Genomic DNA, 16,767 nt, shown 5'->3' with positions numbered 1-16,767 from the left:
TCAACCGAATAATTTTCAATGAGGACTCAATTGATGAGTTTTGCTTAGTTCAAAGTTCCGATTGATGATTTTGATAATTTAAGATTTTAATTAACTTTGAAACTTTAGTTAAATAATGTTATGCCCTAAATCATATTACTAAAATTAATTTTAAATATTTTATGTCTTTCCGTATATCATAAATAAAATATGATTTTATACCCTAATTGAAAAAATTTAGATCCTAATTCATAAATGCTAATAAAATATATCCTAAATTTATAATTTATAAATTTTAATTCTTAAAATATATTAAGGGAATTTAAATTTTCGTTTGTTGAATGTAGCAGCTTAACTTTTGGGGATAGATTTGCCCTTAATAAAATGGGTAAATTATATTCATAGCCTCTAAACTTAACATTAAGACCCTTAAATTTCAAAATTCGACATTGTGGCCCCTTTTAATTAAGTTAAAATGATCCTTGGGCTTTCATTTTACTAACATAATAGCTATATATTTTTTTTATTTTTATTTTTTTTTTACCGTTGATTAATTTAAAATGATCAATAATCATTTTGATTTTGCAAATCACCATTTTCAAAACTTTCTCTCTCCTAACCAAACATCTAACGTGACATTAGAACCAAAAAATTCAACAACTTTAAAAGATCATTTCGATGAAGGGTTAGCTACTATTGAAATAATCATCTTGATCAACGGAAATTAACTTATCTTGTAGAATTGGCAGTGTAAAGAATTTAGAAAATATTTCATAATTAGCAAGAACATATATTCCAAAAATTTATTAGTAACAACAAGAAAAGCTCAAGAGAGCACTTTGCATTCTACTTTTCTACTCAACATCAAAGAAAATCTTCTAAAATAACAAACTCACAGCTGCAAAGATAAACAAGATTTAAATGAACATCGCCATGATGCACACGACTTACGTTTCATCATCTTCGAGCAGACGTCGTCCATCCGTTCCAATATTCGATATCACAGGTGCTGTGCTCCTGTCACATTGCCAAGTAGAGGTGTCAAAATGGCTAAAAAGATTGACCCAACCTATTTAATAAATGAGTTGACCCAATCCAACCCATTTAATAAATGGGTTGTAATAACCTATTTGTATAGAGGTCAAAATGACCCAACCCATTTATTAAATGGATTATATGGGTTGACCCATTTAACCCATTTAACCAAATCTAATTAAAAATTAAACAAAAATTAAAAAAAACGTAGAAACATGAAAATGTAAAAATTACACGGATCGACTCATTTAATCCAATTAACTAAAATATAATATAATATCTGGTTATTCATCCTGTTATATGATATAGTCTCTTAGTGTAATTAAAATTCAATTTAAATTCAACTAAGTACAAAAAGAACTAGCGTAAAAAAACCTAGAAATTTGTTCATTTGAATTTCAATTAACATACAAGTAAAAAACTATTAGTCCAAATAATGTAATGTTCTATAAAATCAAACAACAACGTAGTGATCATCCAAATCATCAAGAATTTTTGAAATTCCAGAATTTTTGAAATTTCGGAATTTTCAAAATTCCAGAATTTCCGGAATTTCAGAATATCTAGAATTTCTGAAATTTCAGAATTTTTTATATTCCAGATTCTGAAATTTCAGATTTTGGAATTTCGGAATTCTAGAATTTCAGAATTTTTGAAATTCTAGAATTTCAATTCTTCAGATTCTGAAATTCTAGAATTTTTCAAAATTCCAAAATTTTTGGAATTTCAGAATATCTGGAATTTCTGAAATTTCAGAATTTTTGATATTCCAGATTCTGAAATTTCAGATTTTGGAATTTCAGAATTTTCGAAATTCTAGAATTTTTAAAATTTTAGAATTTTTGAAATTCCAGAATTTTCATATTCTGGAATTTCAGAATTTTTGAAATTCTAGAATTTCAATTCTTCAGATTCTGAAATTCTAGAATTTTTCAAAATTCCAAAATTTCTGGAATTTCAGAATATCTGGAATTTCTGAATTTTTGAAATTTCAGAATTTCCAGATTCTGAAATTTCAGAATTTCAGAAATTCCAGATATTCTAAAATTCCAGAATTTTTGAAATTCTAGAATTTCAGAATTTTCATATTCTGGAATTTCAGAATTTTTGAAATTCTAGAATTTCCAGATTTTGGAATTCTTCAGATTCTGGAATTGCAGAATTCTTCAGATTCTGGAATTCTAGAATTCTTTAGATTATGGAATTCCAGAATTCTTCAGATTCTGGAATTCCAGAATTTTTGAAATTCTATAATTTTTGAAATTCCAGAATTTTTGAAATTTTTGAAATATGAAATTTCAAAAATTCCAGCGCTATGAAATTCTAAAAATTTCTAGAATTTCGGAATTTTAAATTCTATAAACTTATTGAATTTTAGAATTTCTGATCTATAAAACCATGTGTTTTTTAAATTAACCCTTAATTTTATAAGTTTTCTTTTGAGAATATATATAATTTAATATTTCGTGGAATTAGAGAATATTATTTTTTGTTTTAGACGTTTTGTATGAGAAATAAAAAAATATATTTATTAATTATTAAATAAATGAATGTTTTGACGAAATTATTTATTGGGTTGTCGTCACAGCCTCACATCCTCACATTTTATAAATAAATAAATATATTATTTCAAAGGAAACTATATATAATCAATTGAAAAATCTACTAATATTAAAGAATAAGTATGAAAAGAATAATATGAAGAGAATAATTCTGATTTAGTGGAGGAATAATTCAAATTTCATTCAATAATTCAAATCTACTAATATTAAAGAATAAGTATTTGTGGTTGTTTTAAGATGAATAAGAAGCTAATGGGTGATTCAAAAAAAAGAAACTAATGGGTTATTGGGTTGACCCTGCCAAAAACCTATTCAACCCTTTTATTATATGGGTTAAATGGCTCAACCTCTTTATGACCCGGTCCATAAAAGGGTCAACCCTAACCTATTTAAATGATGGGTTAAATGGGTCAATAAATGGGTTATGACTCATTTTGACAGCTCTATTGCCAAGATCAAGACACCAATCAGTTTCATAGACAATCAGGCCGAAACATGACTCTAGACAGCATATGCGTCATGTTAAAGAACCATTTGACCCAAAAGCCGAAAGCATAGGCTCGTTCTGCTTTGTGCTGAAATTTAAATTTAATGCAAGATAAGATTGCTATTTTTGAAAATGACTATGTTCAGCTGATATACCTTAGACTGATGCAAGTTGCTTACAGAATTGTCATTCGAAGAAGATTCTGAATTACGGTTTTTCCTTAGTTTGCATAAACATTCAATTTGACTCGAGCAGTAACTTCAGGATGAAGCTTAAGTTCTGCAACATATTCCCCTGTTTCCCTGATTTCTGGAAGAGAAACAAATCGCTTGTCCACATCCCTAGAAATTTTAGATGTCAATAAGCAATAAAAAGATTGAGGACCAAAAGATAAATTAATTCGAAATTAGCCTTGAAATATGGTAAAAGAGTGTGTTACAACCGAGGCCAAATTTGGGACCGTCAATAAACTAATAAAGCACAAATGAATTGTGAGTCTCGACCTGGGCCGAAAGCCACAATCATTCATGCACCAATCACTTCCAATTCCTATCATAACGGATATGTGACGTTTTTAGAGGTTAATAACTGTCTAAAAACACTATAAATATGTGTTAGAGTTGATAATAAAATTCAGACATGATTCAAATGCTTATGTCCATGGCAAGTTTAAATATATGGGAAAAGTTTACCTCTGAAGCTGGGCCTTGATAATGTCAACAACATCTTGAGCAGTTACACTGCCAAAACGCGTGAATGTTAGATCCAAACAATGAAATATTAAGAGATAAGCTACAAATTTAGTCTCATGATTATTGCGGAAGAACAGATTTAGACTCAATGTATAAAACTGTGCAATGTTAGCATTAATGTTTCGTAGATGGAGCATTTTCAGACTCCATCAACGGCAGACTATGTTGCACGGAAACGGAAACGGATACGAAACGGAAACGGATACTGGGAAACGCAATTTCTGAAAAACATAGGAAACGGAAACGTGGGGGAAACTATGTAAATATTAAAAATATAGGGGCATATTTATAAATATTAAAAATATAATAATACATTAAAAAAACAAAATTGAAGAACAAGAGGAAGAAAGTCCAAGCTCAATCGAGATTCAAGAGACAAAGATTATATGGGTAAGTTCTTTAAATTGAAGGATACAAGGAAGGAATTATCTCTCAAATAGGAAGCTTCAATTTTCATAATCTTAGATTTAATAGGAATTGCAAAATAGAAAGTTTGAATTTCCAGAATTTTAATCAAAATAGGTAGGGAAAACCGTTTAAAAATTGAGAGACGCGTTTCATATTTTGGGTAATTACGAAAACGTTTCGTATCAGTTTCTGAGAGTTTCCGTTTCCCACATCTGCTGGAAACGGGAAACGCATGTCATGAAGAGTTTCCGTGCTTCATAGACAACAGATACAACAGAAGTCAATTTCCCGTTAATTTGGTTCCACATTTTGCACCACTTAAGGTGCAAATTAGCTCTATGGTTATTGGGGGAGAACAGATTTAGACTCCACGAATAAAACCGTGCAATATTAACAATAACCTTGGTCACACGCAGACGATAGTGGAGCTCAGTGGTGCAGATATGGAACCAAATAACGGAAAATGGGGTTCTGTTGGATCCACTGTTAATGGAGTCTGAAATTGCTCTATAGTTATTGGGGGAGAACAGATTTAGGTGTGGTTTGATAAAACTGAAAATTAAGTGCTGAAAAAATAAGTACTGAATTTTAAGTGTTGAATATCATAAGTGCTGAAATTATTAAATGATATAAATGTTTGGTAAATATTAAAAATAAGTGCTGAATATTAAAATATTAGTTGATAATGTTTAACTTAAAACTTTAAGTTAAATATTTTGATATATGTATAGCTTAATTTAAGTGGTTAATAAAAAACCATTATCAAACACACTTAAACTAAATAAGTGCTTAATCTAATAATTTAAGTGATTTTTAATGTTATCAAACAGGGCCTTAGACTCCACGAATAAAACCGTGCAATATTAACAATAACCTTGGTCACACGCGGATGCTAGTGGAGCTCAGTGGCGCAGATATGGAACCAAATAACGGAAAATGGGGTTCTGTTGGATCCGCTGTTAATGGAGTCTGAAATTGCTCTATGTACAAAATGTTAGTGCTATATTGTACGGTTTTATATGTAGAGTCTAAATCTGTTCTCCCTCAATAAGCATAGGATTAATTTTGTACTTTATCCGAGATATTAATGAAATAGCATCTAAAAGCTGAAATTGCCTCTACTTGCCTTCCGAATATCTGTTTGTTCTTCCCACCTTTGCGCTTCACCTTGAGAACTCCAACAGTTTCAAAAATAAGAGCAAGTTGTTGTGCCTCATCTTTCACCTACAGATACAGCATGGTTTTTTTAATAAGTAGATAGTAACTAAAAGCACAAATTTACAGGAAATAAAACTAGTACTAATATATCAATGCAATAGCCAATTACCCGTTTTTTCTCGGCCTCGATTCTTTCTTCTTCTATCTTCATTTCCCTGAAAAATCATGTCAATGGGACACTCCAATAAGTCTATTAGAATTCGCTCGGTATCAATGGAATCTCATCATCCATACATTACGAATTGTTGTGCAATATTCATATCATAAACATATGAACGGTAAGAACTAGCATTCTTACAAAGACTAGAATTCATAGAAGAAAATAGATTTATGGATGGAACCAAATGTGTTTACATATAGAAGTATTTGATTATTGGGGAAAAATCAATATACTTTTAATGTCTGAATCAGGATCAACTAGGACAGAAATAAAGCATTTGGTCGAACTCTTCTTTCGTGTCAAGGTAATAGCTATGAATAGCCATCAACTCCCGGGGAAGGGTACAAGACTTATTACGGAGCATACACTGCATTATAGCCGTATGATCATTACACTTCAACCTCAAGTGTTAAATGAAATTGGTTTTGGAACTACAACATAAGTACATATTTGTCATCAACAATGTTCACTAGGGATTTATATGGCTTAATTAGGGATTTAATGGCTCCTTCCTTCCTTTTAGGGTGAGTTAGGCCTTTGTTTATATGGTATAGAGTCTTGTATAAAATGTTGGGTCACCCATAGATATTTGTTTTACGCTCCAGACAGTTTTGGGCGTATATGGCTCCTTATATATGTTCCTCCTTTGCAGTACCTTTAAGTAAGCACATAAAATAGGCGTTCATCCGCAATGTGATGAACACCAAGTAATCTTTTCCAAGCATAACTTTTTCTTTGGATCTAAGAGAATAATGTAATTCTCAGCATTTTATACGCAACTTAAAGATTATGGCCCAAATATCTTATGTTAAGTTCCTTCTAGGAAATCTATTTAGCGTTTTAAAATATATTCGTGTCATTTCGAGTTAATAAGTCAAACCCTAACACAACCCAAAAATTCGCATTTCGATTTTGCGCCAATCCAAAAGCGACTCATTTTCTGTTTAATAAAACAGTAACCCACTAAATTCATGTTGGTTCGTGTCGTACTGTTGGATTGTGTACACAATTGCCACTTCTTTATTCTAAGTAGAGAGATAATAATTGTAAGCACTAAACCATTTTGCATCACCAATAGTATGAGGCATGACTAACAATTATAATTGACTGAAACCATAACCCAAAATCCAGTTGCTGCAAGATATTAGCATAATTGAATCAAACTTATGAATTTAACTCCAAAATATGAACAAACCTCAACAAGTAACAAGCTAGGAAACCACTCTTTCAAGTGTTAAAAAGTTATCTTTTCCACCTTTTTATCTTTTAATTGTTAGTACTGATCAATGTCTCCTTCTTCATGTGTATATTGAGTACAAAATGCTTCCCAGATTTGGGATTAATTACATCCATGATACCCCAACTATTAGAAACAAAACAAAATTACCACAACACTAATTCTTAACGAGAAACTCCTCGCTGTTTGACTTTTGTTTCTTCTGTTGTACTTTTGATCAGAAATCAGTAAACCCATCTGCCGAAGATGCCACATGGGTCTTAATTCGCTACTTTTTTTACATGAGGATTAGGGATTCAAGAACAAAAATTAGCTTTTGTTGTTATTTTTAGTTCCCATGTGGTTAAAAATGGTTGACGTGTCACTCATATGGCATTTCCAGCAGATGAATTCGATTTTCGGTCAATAGGACAACAAAAGAAACAAAAGTCACGAGGGATTTCTTGTTACAAAATAAAGGATTATGGCAATTCCGTTTTATTTCTGATAATTAATGTCACAAGAACAAACTTGAGGGGTAAAAGGTTCGTATGGTTATTAAAGTAGGGGCGTTATGGACGGGAGGTCACTAGAGTACTTTTTGACCCAATAAAGTCACTAAAGTAGCAAATTTGAGTCAATAAAATCACTATAGACGAATCTGGACCATCGAAAAGTTGTTGTGGTTGCACGTTAACAGCACCTCACAAGATGTCTAACACATGCCACCGCGTGTCAATTAAAAATAAATGAATTGAATCAATTTGAGATAGGATATTCAAAGAATTCAATTTTTTAATTGCTACATGTCAACATTGGTTGCCATGTGGCAAACACATGTATATATTGTGAGGTGTTGACATGGAAGCCACATCAGCTTTCTGGTGGTTCAAATAGTCGGATCCGGCCATAGTGACTTTATTGATACAAATTTGCTACTTTAGTTACTTATTTAGGCCAAAAACTACTTTAGTGACCATTGTTGTACAAAGCCCCTACTTTAGCGACCATAGAAACTTTTTACCCCAAACTTGAGCTATGTCAAAGTCTCCGTGTCGCACCGAGACTACCCTAAGCCATCAGTCGGCCAACCGATACCAAGTGGACTTCTCCCCAATATGTATCCCCCCAAGTCCTACTCCTAAGAGTATAAGCAAACCAAATCCAATACTCGTTAGCCCCTTCCGAATACTGTCCCACAGATTCCCTATGTATCAAACCTCGACCCTCATAGGAGTGCACACTATGGACCCAACGCCCAATAGTGTCCATAGGACTCCTTCCCTATGGAACATCCTAATCTCTTTCCCAAAGCCGGATGCCCGCCTCCTAGTCCCATGACTAGGATGGATTACTTAACCCTGGTGTCTATTAACTGACCCAGGAGTGGCGAAGATCCCGCGACTCAAATGTATGTAATTAAACCTAATATTAGCATTGACATTTCAAGATTCTGAAATATCACCACATATTCATTGGGTTGTACATTCCTAAAGACACATACAATTACTTCATAAACAATTTCAACTCAATCCTCAAATGAATTTGCAGATAAAATGAAGAAAAAGATAAAGAAATGCATACTTGAGTATAACAGGAGTAACAATCTGGGCCTTGCCCATAGGCAGAAGAAAGTTTCTGTAAAAACCAGCCTTCACATCAAGTAGTTGCCCCTTTTTCCCCAAATTTGTCACATCCTCTTTCAACATTATCTAACACAACAACATAAATTAAAAACTACCCATTAAACAAAAACACACTCTCAACTAAAGCAACATAATAAAAATTGAATCTCTCTTGCAACTAATTAAGCACAGTACAATTGAATTGAACCCATTAGAGGTAATGAGATAAAATTCTGACCTTTCTGGTCTTTCTGGCTTTCTTTTGAGCCAAAATCAGCATTGAAGTTCTTCTTTCTGGTAATTTGGAAACTTCATTAGTGGGTCCGCTGAAGCTGTGAAGCCAGGATGAAGAACTCCATGAGAGAGTTGATGATGATGCCATTGCCATTTTGCCTCGCCCCAGGACCTTACTTCTCTTCTTAACTGATCTTATCCGGTTGGGCCTTTGAAGTTTTTGGATTGCATTCTTTTTAACTTTAAACAGAAAATAGTAATTTTTTGCCAATTCCTTCAAAAACAAATAATAAGAATAATAATAATTTTTTGCAAATTTTCAAACGAATTAATAAGAAATTCCTAATTTTTTTTTCTCAATTATTTGATTTTGCTTTTCATATCTTAAAAAAATATTTTTCGGGGTTGAATGTGAATTTATTAGTAACTATAAAAAAAACGTATATATTTCAATCGTCCTAAAATAATAAGTGACTCTCAATTTTTATGTAGTTTAAACAATATAATTAAAACAATTGAAAATTTATTTTAAATATATATTTTCTAATGAATTTTATTTAACTTATATTTAGATAAATATTAAATTATGGTTACAATTTTTTTGATTAAAAAATATTAATAAATTTTAATAGTATTTGTGTTGTGATTTTTTTAAGAAATGGTTGGGTTGTGATTGATATAATATTTCTAATTTTATTGATATAATATTTATAAAATTTTATTGATATACTTTTTTTTAGAAAGAAAACTTCGTTAAGCTTAAGAAACAATTACATTATCAAGCATCAAGAAATTAATAGAAATAAAACTTAGAGGCCACAAAGAAGGACTAGTAGAAAACCGAGTCACCTTAGCAAGATTATGGACAATACGATTAGTTTGTCTATTAACATAACAAAGACGAAACTCATCTATTTTCCTCGCTAAAGATCGATAATCGCACATAACTCTATCGAACTCGAAAAAAGGCTCACCGCCATGATTAAAAGCTTAGTGATAAGCATCGAGTCAATCTTAACAATATAATATCCTTGTTATTGCACTTGAGCCAAGATGGAGCTTCCTTAACACAATGGCTTCAGCAACGTGAGTCTCCAAGACACCTTGAATAAGTGAGGAATAGTAGCCCACTATACCACCAACAAGATTTCGAAGAACAAACCCACACCATATCTTATCGATATCCGAAAACATAGCAGCGTCAGCATTCATTTTGATAAAAAAAGATTTGGCGGTCTGGTCCAGCGTTTTACTATGATAGTGGAAGCCTCCGGAGAAAAAGCAGTCTAGCGAACATGAGAAGCCCTAAATTGCTCGAAGAATCTTAACACCTTGGGAGTATGTTTATCATATCAGAGCGGTAAACCTTCGATTCATTTGGTTCTCACGCTCAATTATTTCAATTACTTATTGGGCAGTAAAAACTCATACTCATAGAGAACGGAGATAAGAAGGATATGAAAGCTAGTTATAATGACAGAGTATACATACTCGTTAATTGGAAAGCGATTCAGTTTGGCTAAAGAAAAGTAAAAATTTCATTTCATGAGAGAAAAACTGAACTTCAACGCTGGCGGAAGCACAACGACTTGCTTCACCCCACGTGTAATTGTAAAGCTCAAGCTTTTACTTTTCTAGTTAGATAGATCAACGACTTGGGGCTAACGTGGGATCTACTTAAGGACCTACTGGGTTAATATCAATCACTTGACGTCCCTCTAACACATCTGTTATGGTTATTTCGTAACCTTTTTTCTTTTTTTATTATTTTACTTACTATCCTTGCGGTGAATGCTCTTGCCATATTTAATGTATGGTCTCTTCTCTTGTCTCGATAAGATAAAGCTCGTGATGTTCATATCGATCCATTATGTGCCTATGCATCTAGTATGTCCACTTTAATTAGTTATCAAGAATCCTACTTTACAAAGGGGGGCGATAGAGACAATTGGCAATCCATTGACATAGAGAGAATTTAACTAAAGACCTTATCGGCTTGAAAATATTCAATTAAGGGACCATACAATCCACAGAATATCACCCCTCCTTCGGTTCGAAACGCCCTGAATACCTATTATAATAGAAAATTTATGTGATGTTTTCTCAGATTTTGCATGTGTGATATAGGTTCTTCTATTTCTCCAACCACTTCAGTCAATCAAGAAGTTAATCCGCTTCTAGACCTTGGTTTGGAAACATTTGTTCTATATCTACGCTGGATGATTTTATATAACAAATAAAGTGATTGGATTCCTTTTTCCAAAATCAAACAAGTGTACGTGAGTAGAATACTTAATAAGTTTCTCCTTCTAATTGGTATTCCTTCATATTGTATATCGTCTCCTTTGTGCACCAAAAATGAAGGAAACAACAAATTGGGATTTATCGGACCATTGCTATGAGCTTCTAGAGTACGGTGGGATCTTCATAAAGTTGCCAAAACTTATATATAAGAAGTCAATACTAAGTTGGTCGAGACTCTTCCTTACTGAAGTGGGAAGATAACACTGATTCCGACGGTCATATATTCAGAAGTGGTTTCATCTAAGATCTTGGGATGGTACTTTGAAAGCTACTTACTATGTGCTCGATACAGAGAGGCTAAACTTTCTTGGTAACAAGTAAATCCTTTGTATGTAAAGTCTCGATATTTTGTGGAGATATAACGACTGAACAAATATTGAAATCAAAATATGAATTAATATTAAGGAACATGAACAACCGAAGGATTACAATCGTACTAACTAAATTCAATCAAGTATAATAGGTTATAAGAGAAGAATAGAAATATGTCCTTAGAGCACTTGCTAACTTGGTACTATATTCCATTACCGTAAACACGGGGGCACCCTTTTCGTGTTAGAAGGTGGATGGAGAAATTGCTTCAATGGCATGATCGATGGATGAATAAACGTCTAGTTCGAGGGTGACATTAGGAAATACGAAATCTAAAAATTTGGATGCTTAGAAATGGATTCTAAGTGGTTTTATATAGAAATCTAAGTCTTAGTGCCAAAGCAGTAAATAAATTACAGTTGAAAAAATTTATAGACCATGCCAACACGATGTGTTGAGGCTTGTTCCGCGATCATTGGCAGCTCCTAGCCTTGGACACGGCGTGTTGCAGTATATAACACGTCGTGTTGGAATGGTTGGAATGATGCGTGATGCGCTGATCTTGAACACGACATGTTGCAGAGTTTAGCATGATGTGTTGAGGTTGGTTGAGGAAATTCTTCTCCACGGCTAGGTTAACACGACGTGTTGCAGTAGATAACATTATATGTTGCAGAGTTTAGCATGATATGTTGAGGTTGGTTGAGGAAATTCTTCTCTAAGGCTAGGTTAACACAGCGTGTTGCAGTAGATAACATTATATGTTGACTGATTAAGTAGGTGAATTTTATGAAGATCTAAACAATCCTTTATCAACAGCTTCCTTAATCAAAATCTGTAAAAAAAAATCAACTTAAATGCCTTCCATTTTGAATTAGTAATCAAAAGCTACAGGAATTTTCACATGCACCTTAACGAGCAAGTGAATTTTCTCATTCACCGTTAGATATAGGCTTATTAAATCTAAGCCTCAGGATGCTTTGAATCTCCACCTTAGGATTCTAATAAGCCTATATCTAATGGTGAATGAGCAAATTCTACATACTCATTAAGCTAATACACAATCTTCAATCATAAATAAAATATAATTCAAACTTAAATTTTAAGTGTAAAATTCTACTAACTAATTTTATTAACAACTTAATTAATTTTTAAAAACAGAAGTGAGTGCGATCAGTGATATTATCCTACCTTATGTTGCTAGAGAAGACACTAGGGTGTGGCACTGGTCGAAAGATGGTTTCTATACCGTGAGGTCGGGGTATACAGAAGGGATGAAGGGGGAGGAAGAAGGAGTGGGAATTCAGGGTTGGAGAAGGTTGTGGAGTTTGGAGGTTCCCCCTAAGCTTAAGTTGTTTATCTGGCGTGTTTGCTCAGACTGCTTGCCTACTCGAGCCAGATTGGCTCAAAGACGTGTCCCCATCACGATTGAATGCCATGTATGTGTGGAGCAGGACGAAACGGCTAACCATTTATTTGTTGATTGCAGCTTTGCAGGTGATTTATGGAGGATAGCCGGCTTACCGATCCCTCAACTTGGAGGGCTAACTTTTGTAGATTGGTTATTGCATGAATTGTGCATACCAGATCAAGACAGGCTCATTCGGACATGTTGTGCTTTGAAGACTATTTGGGAACACCGAAACCGGTATTATGGCATATGGAATGGTGGCCTGTTGACACCAGTTGGCGACTAGGAATTGAAGAGTACCGAGAATGGAGGGCATTTCAGTGAGGAACCGTCGCCAGACCCACGAATCAGCAGAGGCATCTTGGCATGGATTTTTCTGACCCGTCAACCGCGGATCAACGGCTTCGGTAAGTCAGTGCTCAACCGCTAACAGGTCGTCGTCTTCAGCAGGGCAAGGCGTCGGATGCAGTTCAGTCGGATTCTGCCGGCCCCTCACGACTAATTCTGCAGGTATTAACCAGATTCTCCTTTCCTGTTTCTGTTCCCTCTCCGAAATGGAAGCCCCCAGCGTTAGGTTCAATTAAATGTAATGTTGATGGGGCGTTGTTCATGGAGGAGGGGAGTTGTGGGATGGGAGCAGTGGTCAGAGATGCAATAGGAGCATTTTTATTTTGTAGCAGCAGTTGCGTTACAGGATCCAGGGAGCCTCGAGTAGTCGAGGCATTAGCATTAAGAACAAGTATGATTTGGTTGATGGCTTTGTATTACACACATGTTGAATTTGAGTCTGATGCGAAAGTAGTTGTGGATGCGATTCTGTCAGGCAAAAAAGACATCTCGGAGTTTGGCTCTCTTATTCATGATTGTCGATTTATTCTAGGATCCAATCCCGATTTTAAATTGTCATTTATTCCTCGTTTAGCGAATAGGGCTGCTCATTTGGTAGCTAGACAGGCCTATTCCAATGCTAGTGATTTTGTTTCTTTCGAAATTCTGGAATGGTTGTTAAACACTATTATTGAGGATGCGAATCCTATTGTTATGTGAGATTTCCGATTTTTGGGTTCAAAAAAAACTGGAATTAAAATATCTCAGCTTATTTATTTAACATTTAATTAAACCTTAAGATAAAAATTAAACAATGAATTTAATTAGATCTCAAGTTCGAGTCCTAACATACATATAAAGTTTTAATTGGAAGATGATCCATCTAAAAGAGGTCTAACAAATCTCGAACCGAAAAATCAGATAAACTATAAAAAAAATTAAAAAAGGAATTTAAATTCTAAGATATGAAATTCGAAATTCCTAAGTAGAATTTGAATTAGACATAGTAAATTTACGTCTCTACTCTCCTTATTTCTTTTTTTTTATATATATAAGAATGCTACAATTTCATTAGATGATAATAAGATTGATAGTACAGCATGAAAATAGTAAGGAATAAAACCTCACATACATATAGGCTAAGCCTATTACATAGTCTACAAAGGCAAGAAAAAGACTACAAAAAGCAAAAAAAAAACCATGAAAGGTACATCTAAAATAGAAAACCGTTGAAACATATATTTATCGTAACCCCAGAATCGCAACGGAGCAACTGAAGTCCAATCTTCATCCTTGAACCCATTCTGAAACACCGGATCTAAGTCTCTTCTTTTGCAACCACGTATATCCAGTGATCTACGGATAAGATCTACCTTTTCTGCACTTGCTACAACAGAAAAGGTTACAAAAACAAAGATTTTAACGAACAGATGCACGACAAGCGGATCCAGAGAACGGATAAAATATGTCAGATCTGACCAAAATAAAATGATACAAGCAAAAGGAAACAACTAATACAACAGAAAAATAAGAACAGAGGGAGGAGGAAGAAGGAAGGCAAGCTTCCTTCTTCCTTCTTACTCTCCTTATTTCTTAAATTTCAACAGTCAAATGGTCAAATTATTCCGTGCTGACCAAATTTTTATGTTGTGACTAGTATAGTATTAATTAATAGTTTAATACTGGTTTCTTGAGTTTATTTTTTTTGAAAGGATTTGTTGAGATTTTTTTATAGTTTATCCCGTTTTTAGATTCGAGACTCGTTAGGCACCTTTTAAGTAGACCATCTCCTAATTAAAGCTTTATGCGAAGTTGAAAACTAATTTAAGCGACTTGAAGCTCATAACCACTCAAACCAACTTCGATTGCTATTTATTGAGATTATTGATGAGAAAACATGCAAACGTTATATTAATTAGAAAGTATAGTGTATGTATATATACCTACACCACATGCATCAAGAAAACAAATATTTCTATAAGGAGCTGCATGAATACAGTCTTCTGCTCCATCACTTTTCCTAATATTTTTAATTATATAAATGTAGCCTATTAATGTCCTTCTTTTTCCAATTATTGGATTTAAATCTTGCCAATTTTAATATTTATAATTTTCAGATGTTTAATATTAATATTTGTGTATATATATATAATAAGTATAAATTTTATTTTGATATGAAATGTTGTAATTTCTTAATATAAATTATAATTTCTTAATTTGTGATTGAAATTGGATGAACAGTGAAATCTTAATATACATTGGGTTAGTTTGGCATTGCTTTCTTAGACGCTAAAAAAAACTTTTCGAGCTTTTCCTACTAAAATCAACATTTATTAAATGTAAAATTGTTTTCTTAAAACATGTGAAAGTTGCAAAAACTAAAAACATTATTTGCTAAATGAAAAATTATTTTCCTTAAAAACTTGTAAAAGCTGCTTTTAGAAAAATAAACAATTTGTAACTTTTGGAAAAAAAAAACGGTTTTCACAGTTTATAATGAAAGCTGAATTTTTGCCACAACAATACTAAATCGACCCATAGTTTCAATATACTTGATTTAAAAAATATAGCAAATTGTATTAATGGATAATAATGCTAGTGAAAAATACCGTGAAATGATCTTGTAGTCTTTTTAGGAAGATATGGTACAACGCCCTTCGACTGTTTCTACAAAATAGAGATTGATTGGGTTTCGATGGAAGACTTTTTTGACGCTCAAGTCAATTTTAATATCAAGAAAGCTAAAAGTAATAGCAAAAGTGATGAGTAGGAGTTGTGTAAAAGCATATACCTAAATACATAGGAGTTAAGAGTGTTATTCAGAAAAATAAACTGACTATGTTTTATATAGAAAATAATCTTAATAATGCAAGATTCTTTATCTACACCCGATAAAAACTTCTAACTAGAGTATGACTATGGTGCTAATGTAGTGAATGTGTTGAATTATTTTTCCGCGTCAGTTGGTATGAATGATGGTTCGGGTCATTAGGATCTGCATCACCTTGAGCAGAGAGTTGAAGAAGTGATATGTCAACAGATGGACAATATCATGGAGCAACCGATGCAAAGGATGGGGGATATGTTTGCGACTCATGAACGAAGGAATCTTAATCCTAGAAGGAACTCTAATGATGAGGGATGAAGAAATCCCTTCATCGGAGAGTATACTAACAGAGATGATTTTGATGAAGACTAGTGAGGAACCGCGTAAACATCGTCGACCACATGTCGTGGAGGATGATAGGAGGTCGTTGTTCGTTGACATCGATGAGGGTGATTATGTCGAAGGAGACTCCTTGTTTATTGTTGAACCGGTCTTTGATCAGGAGATTGTGGATGAGAGTGGTGATGACGAGTGCGACACCGTGCTTGCTGGTGGACCGATCTTTGATCCGAAAATTGTGGATGAGGGTGATGATGACGAGGATGAAATTGTGCTTACGGGTGAATCAATCTTTAATTAGGAAATTGTGGATGAGAAAGTGGTACAGGAAATTGAGGTAGTATATGCCTTAACGGGAAGACAGTAGATGAAGAGGTCGAGGTTCCTGACAAGAACCGACGTCATGCTGAGTACGAAGTAGGAGATTATGTGTGGATGGAGTTTTCAATAGGTAATTATAAAAGGTTGTCTCTCAAGAAGTTTGGGCCATAGTAGAAATCGCTGAGAATGTGATTCTTCGAATGATAAAAATTCGACAGTGAATTTTGTGCACCCTGAAGAGAATGATGCA

The 16,767-nt window shown here is 33.6% G+C and overlaps 1 protein-coding gene across 1 annotated transcript; it reads right to left on the bottom strand.

Moving 5' to 3' along the window:
- Positions 1–730: 730 nt before the first annotated feature.
- On the bottom strand, positions 731–8,895 carry LOC136224841 (large ribosomal subunit protein bL9c). Its single transcript, XM_066013268.1, has 7 exons — positions 8,681–8,895; positions 8,402–8,529; positions 5,551–5,596; positions 5,350–5,447; positions 3,756–3,803; positions 3,219–3,404; positions 731–996 (listed from the first exon to the last, which is right to left on the bottom strand). The coding sequence occupies exons 1-6, from the start codon at positions 8,828–8,830 to the stop codon at positions 3,284–3,286; spliced, it is 591 nt and encodes a 196-aa protein (XP_065869340.1). The 5' UTR covers positions 8,831–8,895; the 3' UTR covers positions 731–996; positions 3,219–3,283.
- Between the last annotated feature and the right edge of the window lie 7,872 nt (positions 8,896–16,767).

This window comes from Euphorbia lathyris, chromosome 3, assembly GCF_963576675.1.
Source record: "Euphorbia lathyris chromosome 3, ddEupLath1.1, whole genome shotgun sequence".
Lineage (NCBI taxonomy): Eukaryota > Viridiplantae > Streptophyta > Magnoliopsida > Malpighiales > Euphorbiaceae > Euphorbia > Euphorbia lathyris.
The sequence above is the reverse complement of the archived record's forward strand: the minus strand, read 5'-3'. Positions and strand labels throughout refer to the sequence as shown.